Raw genomic sequence first — 14,419 nt, 5'->3', positions numbered from 1 at the left:
GTATTACTAATTACATAAATAGCTTCGCCAGTGGGCGTTAACAATAACATTGAGGGTGCAAGGCGACCCTGTCAGTCAGGTCAATACCCCATTTCAGGTACAGACAAAATAAGTGAATTTAAATTTGGAAATTACAGTAATATAGCGAACGTGACTTTACAAAGGAAGAAATGTTACAATAAGATAGTAGAATACATTATAAAATTTATGGTTCAAAAATACTGAGATTACTGTTTGCATTTGATAAATAATATATACCTGAAAATTGTAGCTAAATAATAAAATGAATAATAGAATTGAATTTGTATACAAATAGAAAATAATACTTAAAATTTCTGACAATAGTAAAATTAGTATGCAAAATAAAATAAAATCTATAGTATTGTTAAGATGCAACAACGTTTTACAATTACTTGTGGTGTACAGATTAGAGTTCAAATTGTGATCCAATTCAAAAAATTGCTCACTAAGAATTTCTTAATACTGTTTTCATAAATATTTTTTATTTTTAATGTACTTTATTTATGCGGTCTCTATATCTATAGTATCAGGTATATAACCTGCATGTTTTTGGGTACTTTAGGTTACCTGTAAATGACTTCTTAGCTACCGGTACAGTACCGGTAAACAACTTCTTAGTCATCGGTACAGTACCTACTGGTTAACACCTTCTTATGTTAACCAGTACGGTACTGATGAATAGCTTCTTAGTCACCAGTACGGTACTGATAAATAGGTAAGGTACCGCTTTATCCATAAATACATATATACATATGAATATTTAAATATATAACCTGCATCGTGGATTCCTTTGCGCGCGAACACGGCTCGCCTTGAACAACTCCGACTCGCGGCATTCATCGTAGGTTTACAAAATATATTTATTTTATAATGAACAAAGTAGTGAAAACAAATGTATTTAAAAAACCGATGTGTCTATTCACCGGTACCGTACCGGTAACAAAGAGCTATTCGTCGATACCCAGTAAGGAAGAATTACATTAAATATATCCCACCTTAAACGATTTTCAATATTTAAATGCAGTCTTACAACGTTTGAGTACCTGTAAATAGCTTCTTAGCTAGCGGTACACTAGCGGTGAATAACTTTGTCAATGGTACGGTACCGATGCATAGCTTCTAAGTTACTGGTACGGTACCGACGAATGGTTTCTTAATAACCGGTATGGTACCGATGAATAGTTCCTTGGTCACCGGTACGGTACCGATGCATAGCTTCTTAGTCACTGGTACGGTACCGACGAATGGTTTCTTAATAACCGGTATGGTACCGATAAATAGTTCCTTGGTCACCGGTACGGTACCGATGCATATATTCCTAGTCACTGGTACGGTACCGGTACATAAATTATTAGTCACTGCTACGGTACCGATGAATGGTTTCTTAATCACCGGTATGGTGCCGATGAATAGTTTCTTGGTCACCGGTACGGAATTGATAGATAAATAAAATACACTAACAGTGAATAACTTCTTTGTCAACGGCACGGTACCGATGCATAGCTTCTTAGTCACTGGTACGGTACCGATGAATGGTTTCTTAATCAAAGGCATGGTGCCGATGAACAGTTTCTTGGTCACCGGTAAGGAACTTATAGATAAATAAAAAACAGTGAAACACTTCTTTGTCAACGGTACGGTACCGATGCATAGCTTCTTAGTCACTGGTACGGTACCGACGAATGGTTTCTTAATAACCGGTATGGTACCGATGAATAGTTCCTTGGTCACCGGTACGGAATTGATAGATAAAGATAAATAAAAAACAGTGAAACACTTCTTTGTCAACGGTACGGTACCGATGCATAGCTTCTTAACCAGTGAATAGCTTTATCCAAAAATACATGAACTGTCGAAATTATAAGAAAAAAATAACTTTGATTTTAAAACAATATTCTTCTAAATATATGACAAATATTGTCTGCTTTATTCATGAGTTTACAGTTGAGTTCAAAGAAATGTCTATAGTGTATTTGAGAAAAAATTAACCTGATNCCAAAAATACATGAACTGTCGAAATTATAAGAAAAAAATAACTTTGATTTTAAAACAATATTCTTCTAAATATATGACAAATATTGTCTGCTTTATTCATGAGTTTACAGTTGAGTTCAAAGAAATGTCTATAGTGTATTTGAGAAAAAATTAACCTGATTCGTAATCAATGAAGACATGTAACTATTTAATTTGGTTTTCATAATTCGTGTAGCAAATTTGTTTTGCAGCACTAATGGGTACGTTCGTCCCGAAGGAAAAAAAAAATCAATTCATCAACTTTATCCGCTTATAAACCGCTATTATTCATCCTGAAAACGCATTAGTTGTACTTTGATCCGATTTTCCACTTGACCTAAAGTAAGTAAATTGAATTTTAAATTACAAATTTTTCTTCGAAGTTGTCACGGCAAATAGCCCTGAAGTTTTAAACACGAAAACAATTTTCTAAACATCTGACTGAACACAATTGTAGCTACATGTATACATAATAGGCAGCCTTTAATTTTCTAACGAAAAATATAAAGTTTTTCTTTTCAATTTCCTTTATGTTTGATAAGTTGTCAACTTTTTCTGCATTAAATATGACTCTTATATAAGAACAGTAGGAGATAGCAAATAAATTTCAGTTTTAGTTTTAAACTTTCAAAAAGAGTTTCCTTACTTCGGCTCTTGCTATTTGCACATTATTATTATTATTAAGGAAACTTTTAACTATGTTTCACAGTTCGAAACTATCACCAACTTTGCTCTATTTCAAACAGGCTTTTTTTTATTTCTGACAAGTTTGATGCAAAAATTTAATTTAGGAAAAGTTAAGAATAATCTACGTGACATCATTGACTTAGAACAATCACTATGTCTTGAGCTCATTTAAATTTGAAAAATATCTCGTGCATATAATACCTAAAGTTCAGAATCTACCCACACTGTGGATATATTTTTAAAATTCCTTAATCAACCAAGACGCCTTATACGTAGTAGGGTAGAGTCGCTGTTGGCATTTTGCAGGCGGTCATAAATCAATTTTATATATATTATGACATTTAAATCGGCAAGAGGTGCTGTATAAGGGCGGATAGGAATAATACCCTGTAAAATTGTGATTGTAGATTTAATCTGTTGTCCCTCTCTCTGTCGGCATGTCACACCTTTCCCTTTAATCCACCTCTTAAGAAATTGTGATATAAAAACGTAGATGAACGATCCGAAAAAAAGTTGACATTTTTGAAAATATATTGTTCTTTTACGTATCTAACACAGTAGGAAGTATCTTCAATTTTTTTTACATCCGACCCGATATTTACTTATCACCAAAAAGCAATCAATCAAATCCCTAGTATGTAGCAGTAGTATTTTCTGTATTTTTTTTCCTTCCACTACATATCTTTATACTGTCATGTAGGTAGTTTAGTCTTTCATTCTATACCGACGGTCACTTTTTCTCCTTAACCAGAATGAATACCTTTTAATTAACATTGCAACTTGCGGCAACAAATGCATAATTATCTCGTTAATAGAATAAAGATAGATAATGGTTTCTTAAATTATAACCTATCCGACTGTTGAGATTACAAAGCAATCAGTAGCTTAGGCGGCTTTTCAAATACGGACAATGCTTGATTCATTAAATAAATTGTTAATTAATTACGAGAACAAGTTTTACATCTCGACTTCACGTACTTCGGTTCGTCGTGTAGCACAATTAATTAATAGGTGACTACAATACAATTTAATTTTCGTTATCTACTACAATGAATCTCTCAATGACTTTACAATATCCAATTGTTAATGTATAATGATATGATTTTAAGAGTAAAACGATTTTTAAGTTATTTTAGGATCCAGTTGGTATGAAGCATACAAAAACACCAGCCAAAACTGAACCTTGGCAAAATTCACCAAGACTCGAACCCCATAGAGAAAAGAACCCCGTAAAAACTACTAATATTTGTAATAACCAGAATGCTATATGCTTCCTTATTTGCCTTTGTCATCCGTTTTAATTGGAAACAAGACACCGATGCCAAAATAGTTTGCTTAGCGTGAAAGATCAGAGCCAAAATAGGGTTGCAAATAATTTTATTGTTATAAAATCAATGTCCATAATTTTATATCAAAATATTTACAACCCCATTTTGTTTCCGATCTTTTACACATTGTAATAAGAGAAAGAAATGGAATCAATAGTTTATTTAGCTTTGGGTTCATCTAATAAGTGAAAGTTTTCGAATCGTTTTCTAAAAATTTTGAATTATATGCATTTATTAGCACACCACAACGTCTTGTAGTTTTCAGTTTTACACAGCTGGCGTATATCCATTCGATATTGTTTTGTGGGCTATTTTATCGTAATTCATAGAATTTTGTAGTTCCTTGCTAAAAGTAGACTAAGTGGAGATTTGGCAGGTGATGATATCAATTTGGAACTTCAAAATTCCATGGACCATGGCATTGAACCCGGAAAACAATATCAATTCAATATTTTAGATTATCCATTTCCAAGGAGTTTAGAATCCTTNGGTACTGAAATCAATTTGGAACTTCAAAATTCTATGGATCATGATATTGAACCCGGAAAACAATATCGATCCAATATTTTAAATTATCCATTTCCAAGGAGTTCTAATTTCAATGGCAACTTTCATTCATCATTTTATACAATATCTGATAGGTGATACTACTAAAACATTTAACGGCAAAGACGTATTTTGCATTTTACAAATTGACAAAACGTTTAAAAAAATATTTTAAATGAAATACAAAATCTGCTTTTCTCGAAAAAGTATTTAAATGCAAGATACAAATAGTTATTTTTTATTTCATATTTGCATTTTAAATGCAAGTATTTCAAACAAATCACATCTCTGGGTATCACTAGTAATAACCACATACAGTCAATTTTAATCATCTAAGCCCTTCTTAAAATAACTATAGTATTATGCCAGAACATATGGATGTTCGTTATGGATACGTTTGTCAGAAAGTAAAGCTGTTTTAGAATTAACTGCATAGGAAATGGTGAAATTGTCGGTAGTTTTAAGAATTTCGTTGACTTTAATGGAACGTTCCTCCTGCAACTTTTGCAATCTGTTTCCAATTTGAGCTTCAATAACGGGTGTCAACGTGTCGGGAAACTGATAAAAGGAATGCAAAAGCCGTAATTGGCTAAGTTACAGTGACGTATTTCACGCTCCCGAGGCATCCAACTAATTGATAAAATTTTCTAAAGTATTGCAAGCAGTTTAGGAAAAATTGGATTCGAATAATTCGTCTTAAATCTAACTTTCCGAGAATTTGCGTCTAATCACTTTGCTAATTCGAAGTATTTCCTTTCAATACTCATACATTTATAATCAAAATGGTAATAGAAACCTGTAGCTTCAACTCCACCCAAAACGGGCTTGAAAATAAAATTCAAATACAATAGGCATGAGCATCTGAGCTTGTCGTTTTTCTTCATAATGTATACCTACTAATTTTTGGGTTACCTGGTATATACAGCGATTAGATACTGTTTAACTTGGTTTTTTGAATATCCATAAAATTACCATTAGCCACCCTGTATATACATATATATATGTTTTAGATGGGTCACCTATAATCTTCAATAATTTATTCTTACGAAATTATTACTGAAAATTGTAGGGTTGATCGGATAGTTATGAAACAATGTTATAATATTAATTAATGAGTCAAATCTTACTTGAAACATTAAAAAGTTGTTTTTTGATTTGAAAAAGTGAAACTTAAAATATAAGACACCCCACAAAATATAAAACACGTACGAATTATCTACCTCTGTAAACAAAGGAATGAAAAAAATGTCATTTGTTTGTCGCCGAGACGACAATCTGAGGAAATGACAAATTGAAGAAAACAAATATAATATTTACAGAAAATTGTGATTTATTATTTATGAGCTCGGAAAATAAAAAACGCCTTCAAAATATTCGCATTTTACCACCATCTCATATTTCTCCTTCAATATAATTTACGAAAAACATGAAGATTTTGTAAACATCATATCACTGCAAATTATCCCCTACTACACAAAAAGTACAAAAAATAAAAAATCAAATACCTGTATACTACTATATATAGCTAGGAAGTCAGATAAGTCAGGACGGAAGGAGTAGCAGGGATATAAGGCAGAGGATAGCGCATGGTAGAGTCGCCTTCAATAAAAAGAAATCACTTCTATGTTCGCGAACGGTTAATTTAGAAATTTGAAAAAGGTTGTTAAAGATGTATGTTTGGAACACGGCACTGTGGTTAGAAGCGTTCGAAATGTGGTGTTACAGACGAATGATGAGGATATCGTGGATAGAGAAGGTTAGAAATGAAGAGGTATTAAAAAGAGTACGAGAACAGAGGACTCTATGGAAGTCAATAAGAAATAAGCGAGATAGGTTGGTAGGACACCTTCTCAGGCATGAAGGTCTAATCAGAGACATATTAGAGGCAGAAACGGAAGTTAGGAGGGGTAGGGGTAGACCTAGATTAGATTACTGTTCGCAAATAGTTAAGGATGTGGGAGGCTCTAGTTTTAGGGAAATGCGAAGATTAGCTCAGGATATGAAAGAGTGGAGGTACGTGTCCAACCAGTCTTAGGACTGACGACCTTATGATGATGATGTTGATATAACTACAGGTTCCCGATGCTCATTGATTTTACTTTAAGACATGAGGACAATGGCGCGATAGACTTTTTCGATATTTTTCAGTATTCTGTACATGAAAACACATGTACCTAGCTTTCATTTGATTTCAATCACAACAATATACGAAACTCGCCAAAAACTCGAAACTTTTTGGGCAAATACTTAAAATTCTTATGATACATGTAATATGTACTGACGCACACGTGAGCGGTGTTACCAGTCGTTCTGCACTGTTTTTAATGATATGAATGCCGAGAGACTTAATATGATATATATTACTGGCAAGTTGATGACCGAACATAGGAATATTTTGTTATATTATTAAAGGGCAGCATCATCTTTAAAAAAGTCTTGGTCTTTGTCTTGCATTTTCGCAAGACGAAGACCACGACTGCAAGATCAAAACCAATTTTTCTCTTCACTATTGAGGTAAATCCTTTCGGGTATTTTATTATTTCCACGCCACAGTCTCCTTTTCTATATGTAGAATATTCCTATGTTCGGTTGTCAACTTTCCACTACCCTAGAGAAAAATTTTCAGTCTCTCTCCTGTCTCTCAGAGTCTTTCAGCGTCTCTGAGAGCGTCCCTCACAGTCTCTCAGTTATTGCCTAAATGTTTTTATGGATATCTCACAGTCTGTATGAGAGATTCGAACTATAAAATTGTTAATTCAGAGATTCGAGTCTCTCACAGAGACTGAAAAATTGAGAGACTCGAGTATCTCGTAGAAAGACTGGATACGAAATGAGAATCTCTCTATGAGCGACTCGAGTCTCTCGTTCAGAGACGCTAAACAGTTTTTTTGACAGTATCTCGACAGTCTCTCTCAGCAACACCAGAGAGACTCGATGAGAGACGGAGACTCGAGTCTCGCTTTCAGAGACTCTGAGAGACCAGTTCAGTCAGTGTGAGCTCGAAACTGTTAGCACCATTGTTTCGAGAAATCGAAATTCACTTTTTTTGGTGAACAATACTATGACGTAGTGTCGGCCATCATTCTTTTCTAATTGTTGCTGTTGTCGGCCATCATTGTTTTTCAATTGTTGCCGCATTGTCACTGATGTCGATCATTATGGTTTTTTAATAGATGTAAAATTTAAAGAAATTTCAGCATATAAAATTGCTGATAATAACTTTCATTTACGTAATATTACTTTGCCCTGTGCTGACAGCACTCAATATTTATAACAGCTCAATAATTATCCCATTATCTTGGAATCAAAATCAAATGTAAATCTAATACTTTTCGAAAGGTTTAAAATAAATTCAACTTTAAGAACAATTGATATATATTTCATCGTGTTGCACACTTGGGTGTTAGTACAGAGTTAAATCGTCGCTGCAAATTTCCGCAAGTGATAAAAAAAACTCACTCACCCTTAATCGAAAATCGCTGATGGTCCAAACCCTGCTAGCAAAGTCATTCGAAGCACCAAGTAACAACGTCCCCGAATTATCGAATTCCACTGACATAACACCCGCGTTACTACCGACTAACACTCCGCGTAACTCATACGAACCTGTAAAACAAACACGATATTCAAAAACTTTTTCAAAAATTAGCGACCGAAACTGAATTAATCAATATTGCAAAAAAACCCCGACTAGAATAATACTTCACGTACTTTTAAATAAAATAAAATTAATAATAAATTTACAAGTCTTTTTTTACTTGTTTGTAAATACTTAAATATGCATTCCAAAATTAATAAATAAATTTTTAAACAACTAGGATCAACTTTACATCAAAATTTGCGTACAGTTAACATATTTTCATACATCACCCGCCATCTGTCACAACTATGTTGAAGCATAATTATAAAATATGAGGTGGTTGCTGCCATCTAGTGTAACTAAATAGAACTAACGTAAAACCAGTGGGGTAACTAGTACAGCGGTTACCAGTAATAAATAATCAGTATAGAAACAAATACCTGATGTAATCCAACGCAATTTTTTAAAATTTATAATATCACAGTTTTTTGATAACGCCGGGATAACTGTTTTCGAATAATAAAACAAACAAATTAGAAAAAACAAAATTTGCAGACGGTCATTTTTAAAATCTTAAAAACTTAATAATGGCTTTTTTAGCATAGTACTACCTAGGACAAAACAATTTATAATGAAAACAGCATCAGGCCGCCATCTAACAATCATCATCACTAAAGCACTAAAGCGAAAAATATTCTTATGAAAGTATAATGCCAAATAAAATACAAAGAAATAAGTCCTTGCGTTCTAATAAACAGTTAATTACATATTTAATACAATTAATATACCATTCCCACGAATATGAGATATTACTCATTATAGGAGGAAGTTTCTTTGTACTTCTGTTTCATCATAAAGGAAGTGAAAGCCGCGCATTATTTGCGCGAGCGATCTGATGCTGTGCAGTTTTGTCTCCAAGGCCGAAGGAGCGGGAATTAACTACTTTTAAAATAAGAACATACCTTTCGAAACGTCCCATAATTTTACCCTTCGATCAGCACCACCTGTAGCTACCAAACGTTCTAAGTGGCTCCATCTAACTGCATTAACTTCACCATCATGGGCTTCCTTTAATAAAAAAAAGATACTAAGGTTCTTAAATTGTCTTTCTTTTTTAAGTGCCCAAATATTAAGTGGCGTAATTAAATTATATCTATTAATCAGTCATACTTACAAATTTAATAATGCACTTAGTTGGCACGACGGATTGACAAGGGGCACCCACACAAATCATATCGTCAGGGCTAACAGCTCGTGCGTCTTTTGTAGCATCTTCTAGTTCTTTTTGAACTTTAGCGTTTCTTTTCCTGAAAAAAAAAGAACCCCATTTTCATCAATATAGTACAATTTCAAATAAAAATTGGGAAGCAACTTCTAATTTTTGTCAAGATAAATTAATAGAATAATGCAAAAGAAAAAGTGTTTAAGTCTACCTTAAATGTATGTTATAAGTTTAAAGGTTTCCCTGCATATTTTCAAATTTATTGAATAGTATGTATGGTGGATGTTAATACTACCAACTAAATAAACATTGTTTTTACATTTACAATTTGAGAAATAATAAAAGCCCTATATTTTTAAATAATGACAATTGTCCTATAATGTATAGAATTTTACTTAAACTATTATTCTCGAAGGAACACCCTAATGAAGAAGACCACAAAATAACGGTGTGTACCTTAAAAATAAGAATATCTGTGTGTGTATTTATTTACAGATTTCTACAATATTTACAGATACAACTGAAAATAACAAAAAATACTATACAGATAAACAAGATCTTTTATAACTTTTATTTTATACAAAAACTTACCTGAAAAGAGTAAAAGAACCCAAAAAAAGGGATGAGCGTTTTGATGACTCACTGCAAACAAGTACAAAAGCGAGCATAATCTTTACAAATCAACTTAAATAAAGCAATTAAATTACAAAAATTGAAAGCTGCATGCACCAACACCTGTACAATGAATTTCCTGATTTTATCACAACAACATTCAACAGGCCTTTGATTTTCCACAGTAAACTCTTTTGCTCAGAAATGAATTAAACATTCAATACCATCACCACTTTTTTTAAAGAAATTAATAACTAGTAAAACACCCTTCAACTTCTAAAAAACAATATTGTAAAGCTGTGTCTTATCAAATAAATTTGTAAAAGTTTAAAATTTGTTTCATTCTAAGTCAGTACAGTAAAATATAACATTCTATCAAATAATTTGTGTTTATCGAACAATAATATCAGAGCAGAAAAAATAAGCTTATTTCTTGTAATATGATTGATCTTATTGTCAAATATTAAAACTGTTTATGATTTTATATACTGAAATGCTAGTTTAGATATTTTTTCGTTAATCCACAACTTTTCAATCTAAACGTTAGAATTTTAGTAGCCAAAAAAGAAAAAAGAAAACGAATCATTTCACTTACCTCAGAAGTTTTAATAAATTGATCTAATTTTTGTCATAACACATAATACAAATAACACTTGCAAAAAAAATATTGACAAAATAAGAATTACATTCATTCACAAGAATTTTTCTATCTAGGGTGATCTACAAAAATTCTACGCAAAACAATTACGTGCGTATTTAATGTTAATTACTTAATTTTTTCTTTCTTGTAGGGAACATCTCAATCAATAATATTAAATAGAAACATTTTTGCTAACAATCTGTATTATAAGCTTTGTTTTAAAGATAAAAAATGCCTTATTGATTCAATAATCCATCAAGACCCAATACTCCACATAAAACGTTTAAAAACCAAAACGCGTTTCGAGGTCCAAGGTGATATCTTCAGCTACAGACTCAACTAATCTAAATTTAAATTTTAAAAGGGTACGTAAAAGCGATGGAGTTTGAGGGTGACAGCGATCCTATTCCAAAGTTGGATCATTTCGAGTTATTTTTGAAGTGTAAAAGCAGGATTAGGTATATACATTTTATACTTTGAAAATGGAATGTGCCTAGCCTGAAATGAGCAAAATATATGGAGCAAAATAAAAAAACCATAGAAGCCAACTCAAAAAAATCACAAAAGGGGTAGAACCCAGACCCACACTACATTAACACCGAGTCAAAACGCCAATAAGATTTACCTGAGCATTAACAACGGTGAAAGTGCCATGATATATGTATAATTATCTCCAGTTTCGCCTATAAACTGGTAGAAAAAAATATGTAAATGTTTGTATGTTTGTAATACAAAACTGAGCATAACACAAGTAGGACCCTCGCCGCTCCGATAAACCACCTGACCCACCATGAATCACCTGACTTGGCGCAAAATATTAATACAAACCACTTACTTCAGAAAGTTGTCGTTCTCTTCATTCATACGATCCGCATCTTTGGCCTTGTAATTAATCAATCGCTCCACCAACTGTCTATTTTCTTCCTATAAACAAATACATAACAATAAATGACAAACTTTCATAAAAAGCTTCAAGCACTTAGCTTGTTTCTTTTGGCGAACACTTTAGTGTATTGTAGAATGTAAATGTTAATTTGACTAATGCATTCGTTGTTTGCAAAACAGAAAGCACCCACTCCTTGATACAATGTGCAAAAATTTATGAAAGGCAAAATACAAAACGATTTTTAATGTAAACCTACTGTAAAATGCACTTGTGTACATTTTATCAAAACGGGCATATGACGCATGTGACGCATTTTATGTTATTACTTATTTTCAGAAACATAGATCTTACACTGATGGGTCTTATGTTGGATCCTCGCCAAAAATGCATCTCTCATTTCACCATTTCCTGGCAAATTTGATACAAGTTAATCAGCCGAAAGTTTCCTAACGTTTTTTTTGGCACAATTGTACAATATTTAATACTTTCAACTAACGTTTTCTAGCAAAAATAATTAATATTGGTATTTATTGGCTGCATAAAATAGAAATTACGTTGAATAAGTCAGAAGTACTTTATTGATATAGGAATTCATTAGTGGTGCTTTAAATTTTATAAAATAGGAGCTGTGCATAACATATGGCTTGGTAATGAAGGGGAGAGGACTGATAATAGGCTATTCTGAATCATATGTGGGGGGGTTTAATACCTAAGCAACGTGCTTATAAACTATTAAAGAAATTAAAACTTTTTGAAACATCGAGAAAAAGAGGATCTAGAAATGGATCAATATCTACATATAATTAATTGTCAAACTGAACTGAACATTTTCTGCGACATAGTTTGCAAGAATGCCTTAACCCTGAGATTTATTGTTTCAGACGGTTTTGAATTAAAAAAAGAAATACCAAGTGAATTTCATTACAAAAATGTTAAAAAGACCAAGTTGTTCTAGGGGTTAGTAAATGCGGATCATGTAGGGGGTAGGGGCTTAAAAGTGGCTAATATAGAGTCACATAGTTTATGTACAACCCCATAACAACAAAAAAAATTAACATGATAAATATTAAGTCATAGGACTATAATACATACATGCATTGATATACATCTCCTACAATTCATACATTAAAGTTATAATAGTTCTATCAGTACAATTAAAATGTCTCTAATTAAAAACAAAAGTTAACAAACCCATTGTAAGAGATAAATCAGTTTATTTTACATAGTGCAAAATGTATGTATGTATTTGTATAAGAGCAAAAAACTTTTTAATACCTGTGCTTTTCTCAGTTTATCTTCTAAGGATGCAAAGGCAATCTGAAGTGCCTGGTGTTCATCTCTAATGATTTGGTTGAGATTTTCTAATTCCTTTATGCTATTTTGGTACCTTCTAATTTCAGTACGCAAACTTTGGTTTTGTGCTAAACTTTCTGCCAAACTAAACAAAAAAATTAAATGTTACGAAACATTTTACTTCAAAAAAAATCAAATATGAAATATACTATAGCAAATAAGCATAAATATTATAAATAATAAATAACTCATTAACAAGCAAACAATATATTGCAACAGAAGATCATGCAACATTTGATAATTCTACAATAAAAGAACCTACCTAACTTCTTTCGATGCAAGCATTTTTTCTCTTTCTTGAAGTTTACTATTAAGATCAATTATTTGTTGTGCATTCTCTCCTTTTCTTTTGTGCAAATCTGTTAATTCCTCTTGTTGGGTCATAAGCTTATGCTCTAATTGTTGAATCCTTTCATGCAGTCGTGACTCGTTTACTGAAGGTGTAGATGTACTTACAAAACCTTCTTTGAATTTCTCTAATTGTACTGATAATTGAACATTTTCAATTCGTAAAGAATTGGCATGATCAAAAAGTTTGTTCTCTGTTAAAACCGAAGACAAATTATGTTAGCAAGTCGAAGTAAATAAGTAATAACTATTAACTTACGAAAGGCAATTAGATCCTGAAAGCGCTCTGTCTGGTACTTATTTCTATTTTGTAATTGTAAATGTATGCTGTTTCTCCAATTACTTTCTTCCTCCATGTTTGAATTTCACAACGAATAGTTCATGCTATATAAGCTACAGTTTAAACTTAACTTCTTTTAGTATTGAAAACTGTATTATTTCGTCAATTTAAAATAAAAATTTTAGGTTATCCAATTATGGTTATAGTTTAAAAATGATAGTAATCAGCTGATTTTGTATTCTATGGATATATGGTCTCTATGGAAGTGGTCTATCATAGGTGTGTTCAACTAATTGAACTGCTAAATCATTCCAACCAATCCATTTCATTTCTAGATCAAAATAAGTATTAATTAACTACGGTTGGAATTTTTATTATTTTAAAAAACTGTTATTGTTATCTTTAAATTTATTACATATAATACATACTCTCATTTTACAAGTACTCTTTTAATAATGATAATGTTCTTTAATTAATTGTAAGCACTTTTAGCATCCGAAAAATCAATTTATTATAAAGGTCCTAAATCATCTCAAGTTACGATTTTTCCTTGGATATCAATAAAATTATTTAAGGCTATTGATTTGTATTTTATTAATATATTCTTCTATAAGAACGTGATGCGTGATTGTATATACTTCGATACATTTTTCATATGGCTTCTTATACCTACATATGTACATAAATTAATTGCAGATACACGCAAGTCATATTGCTCATCAGAAAGATATTCTCCAAATAATTTATAATACACATAAGTATACTAGCTATGTGATATTTTTCATCTAATTGTGTCTACTAATATTTATCACGTAATTACATTTTTGCAGAATTTGTTTTATTGAAAGTGAAAAATATTTAGCTCTTGCTTAATAATTTTTCTCTTATATATATATTTGTATA

The 14,419-nt window shown here is 31.9% G+C and overlaps 1 protein-coding gene across 1 annotated transcript; it reads right to left on the bottom strand.

Moving 5' to 3' along the window:
* Positions 1-1,140: 1,140 nt before the first annotated feature.
* LOC108734647 (autophagy-related protein 16-like) lies at positions 1,141-13,722 on the bottom strand. The gene is made up of 9 exons (XM_018466280.1): positions 13,496-13,722; positions 13,151-13,430; positions 12,811-12,973; positions 11,485-11,573; positions 9,989-10,039; positions 9,350-9,482; positions 9,138-9,243; positions 8,059-8,201; positions 1,141-1,710 (listed from the first exon to the last, which is right to left on the bottom strand). Exons 1-9 carry the CDS (start codon positions 13,590-13,592, stop codon positions 1,141-1,143), a joined length of 1,632 nt encoding a protein of 543 aa, XP_018321782.1. The 5' UTR covers positions 13,593-13,722.
* Between the last annotated feature and the right edge of the window lie 697 nt (positions 13,723-14,419).

This window comes from Agrilus planipennis, unplaced genomic scaffold (assembly GCF_000699045.2).
Source record: "Agrilus planipennis isolate EAB-ADULT unplaced genomic scaffold, Apla_2.0 scaffold52, whole genome shotgun sequence".
Lineage (NCBI taxonomy): Eukaryota > Metazoa > Arthropoda > Insecta > Coleoptera > Buprestidae > Agrilus > Agrilus planipennis.
This window is presented reverse-complemented; position numbering and strand designations above follow the sequence as displayed.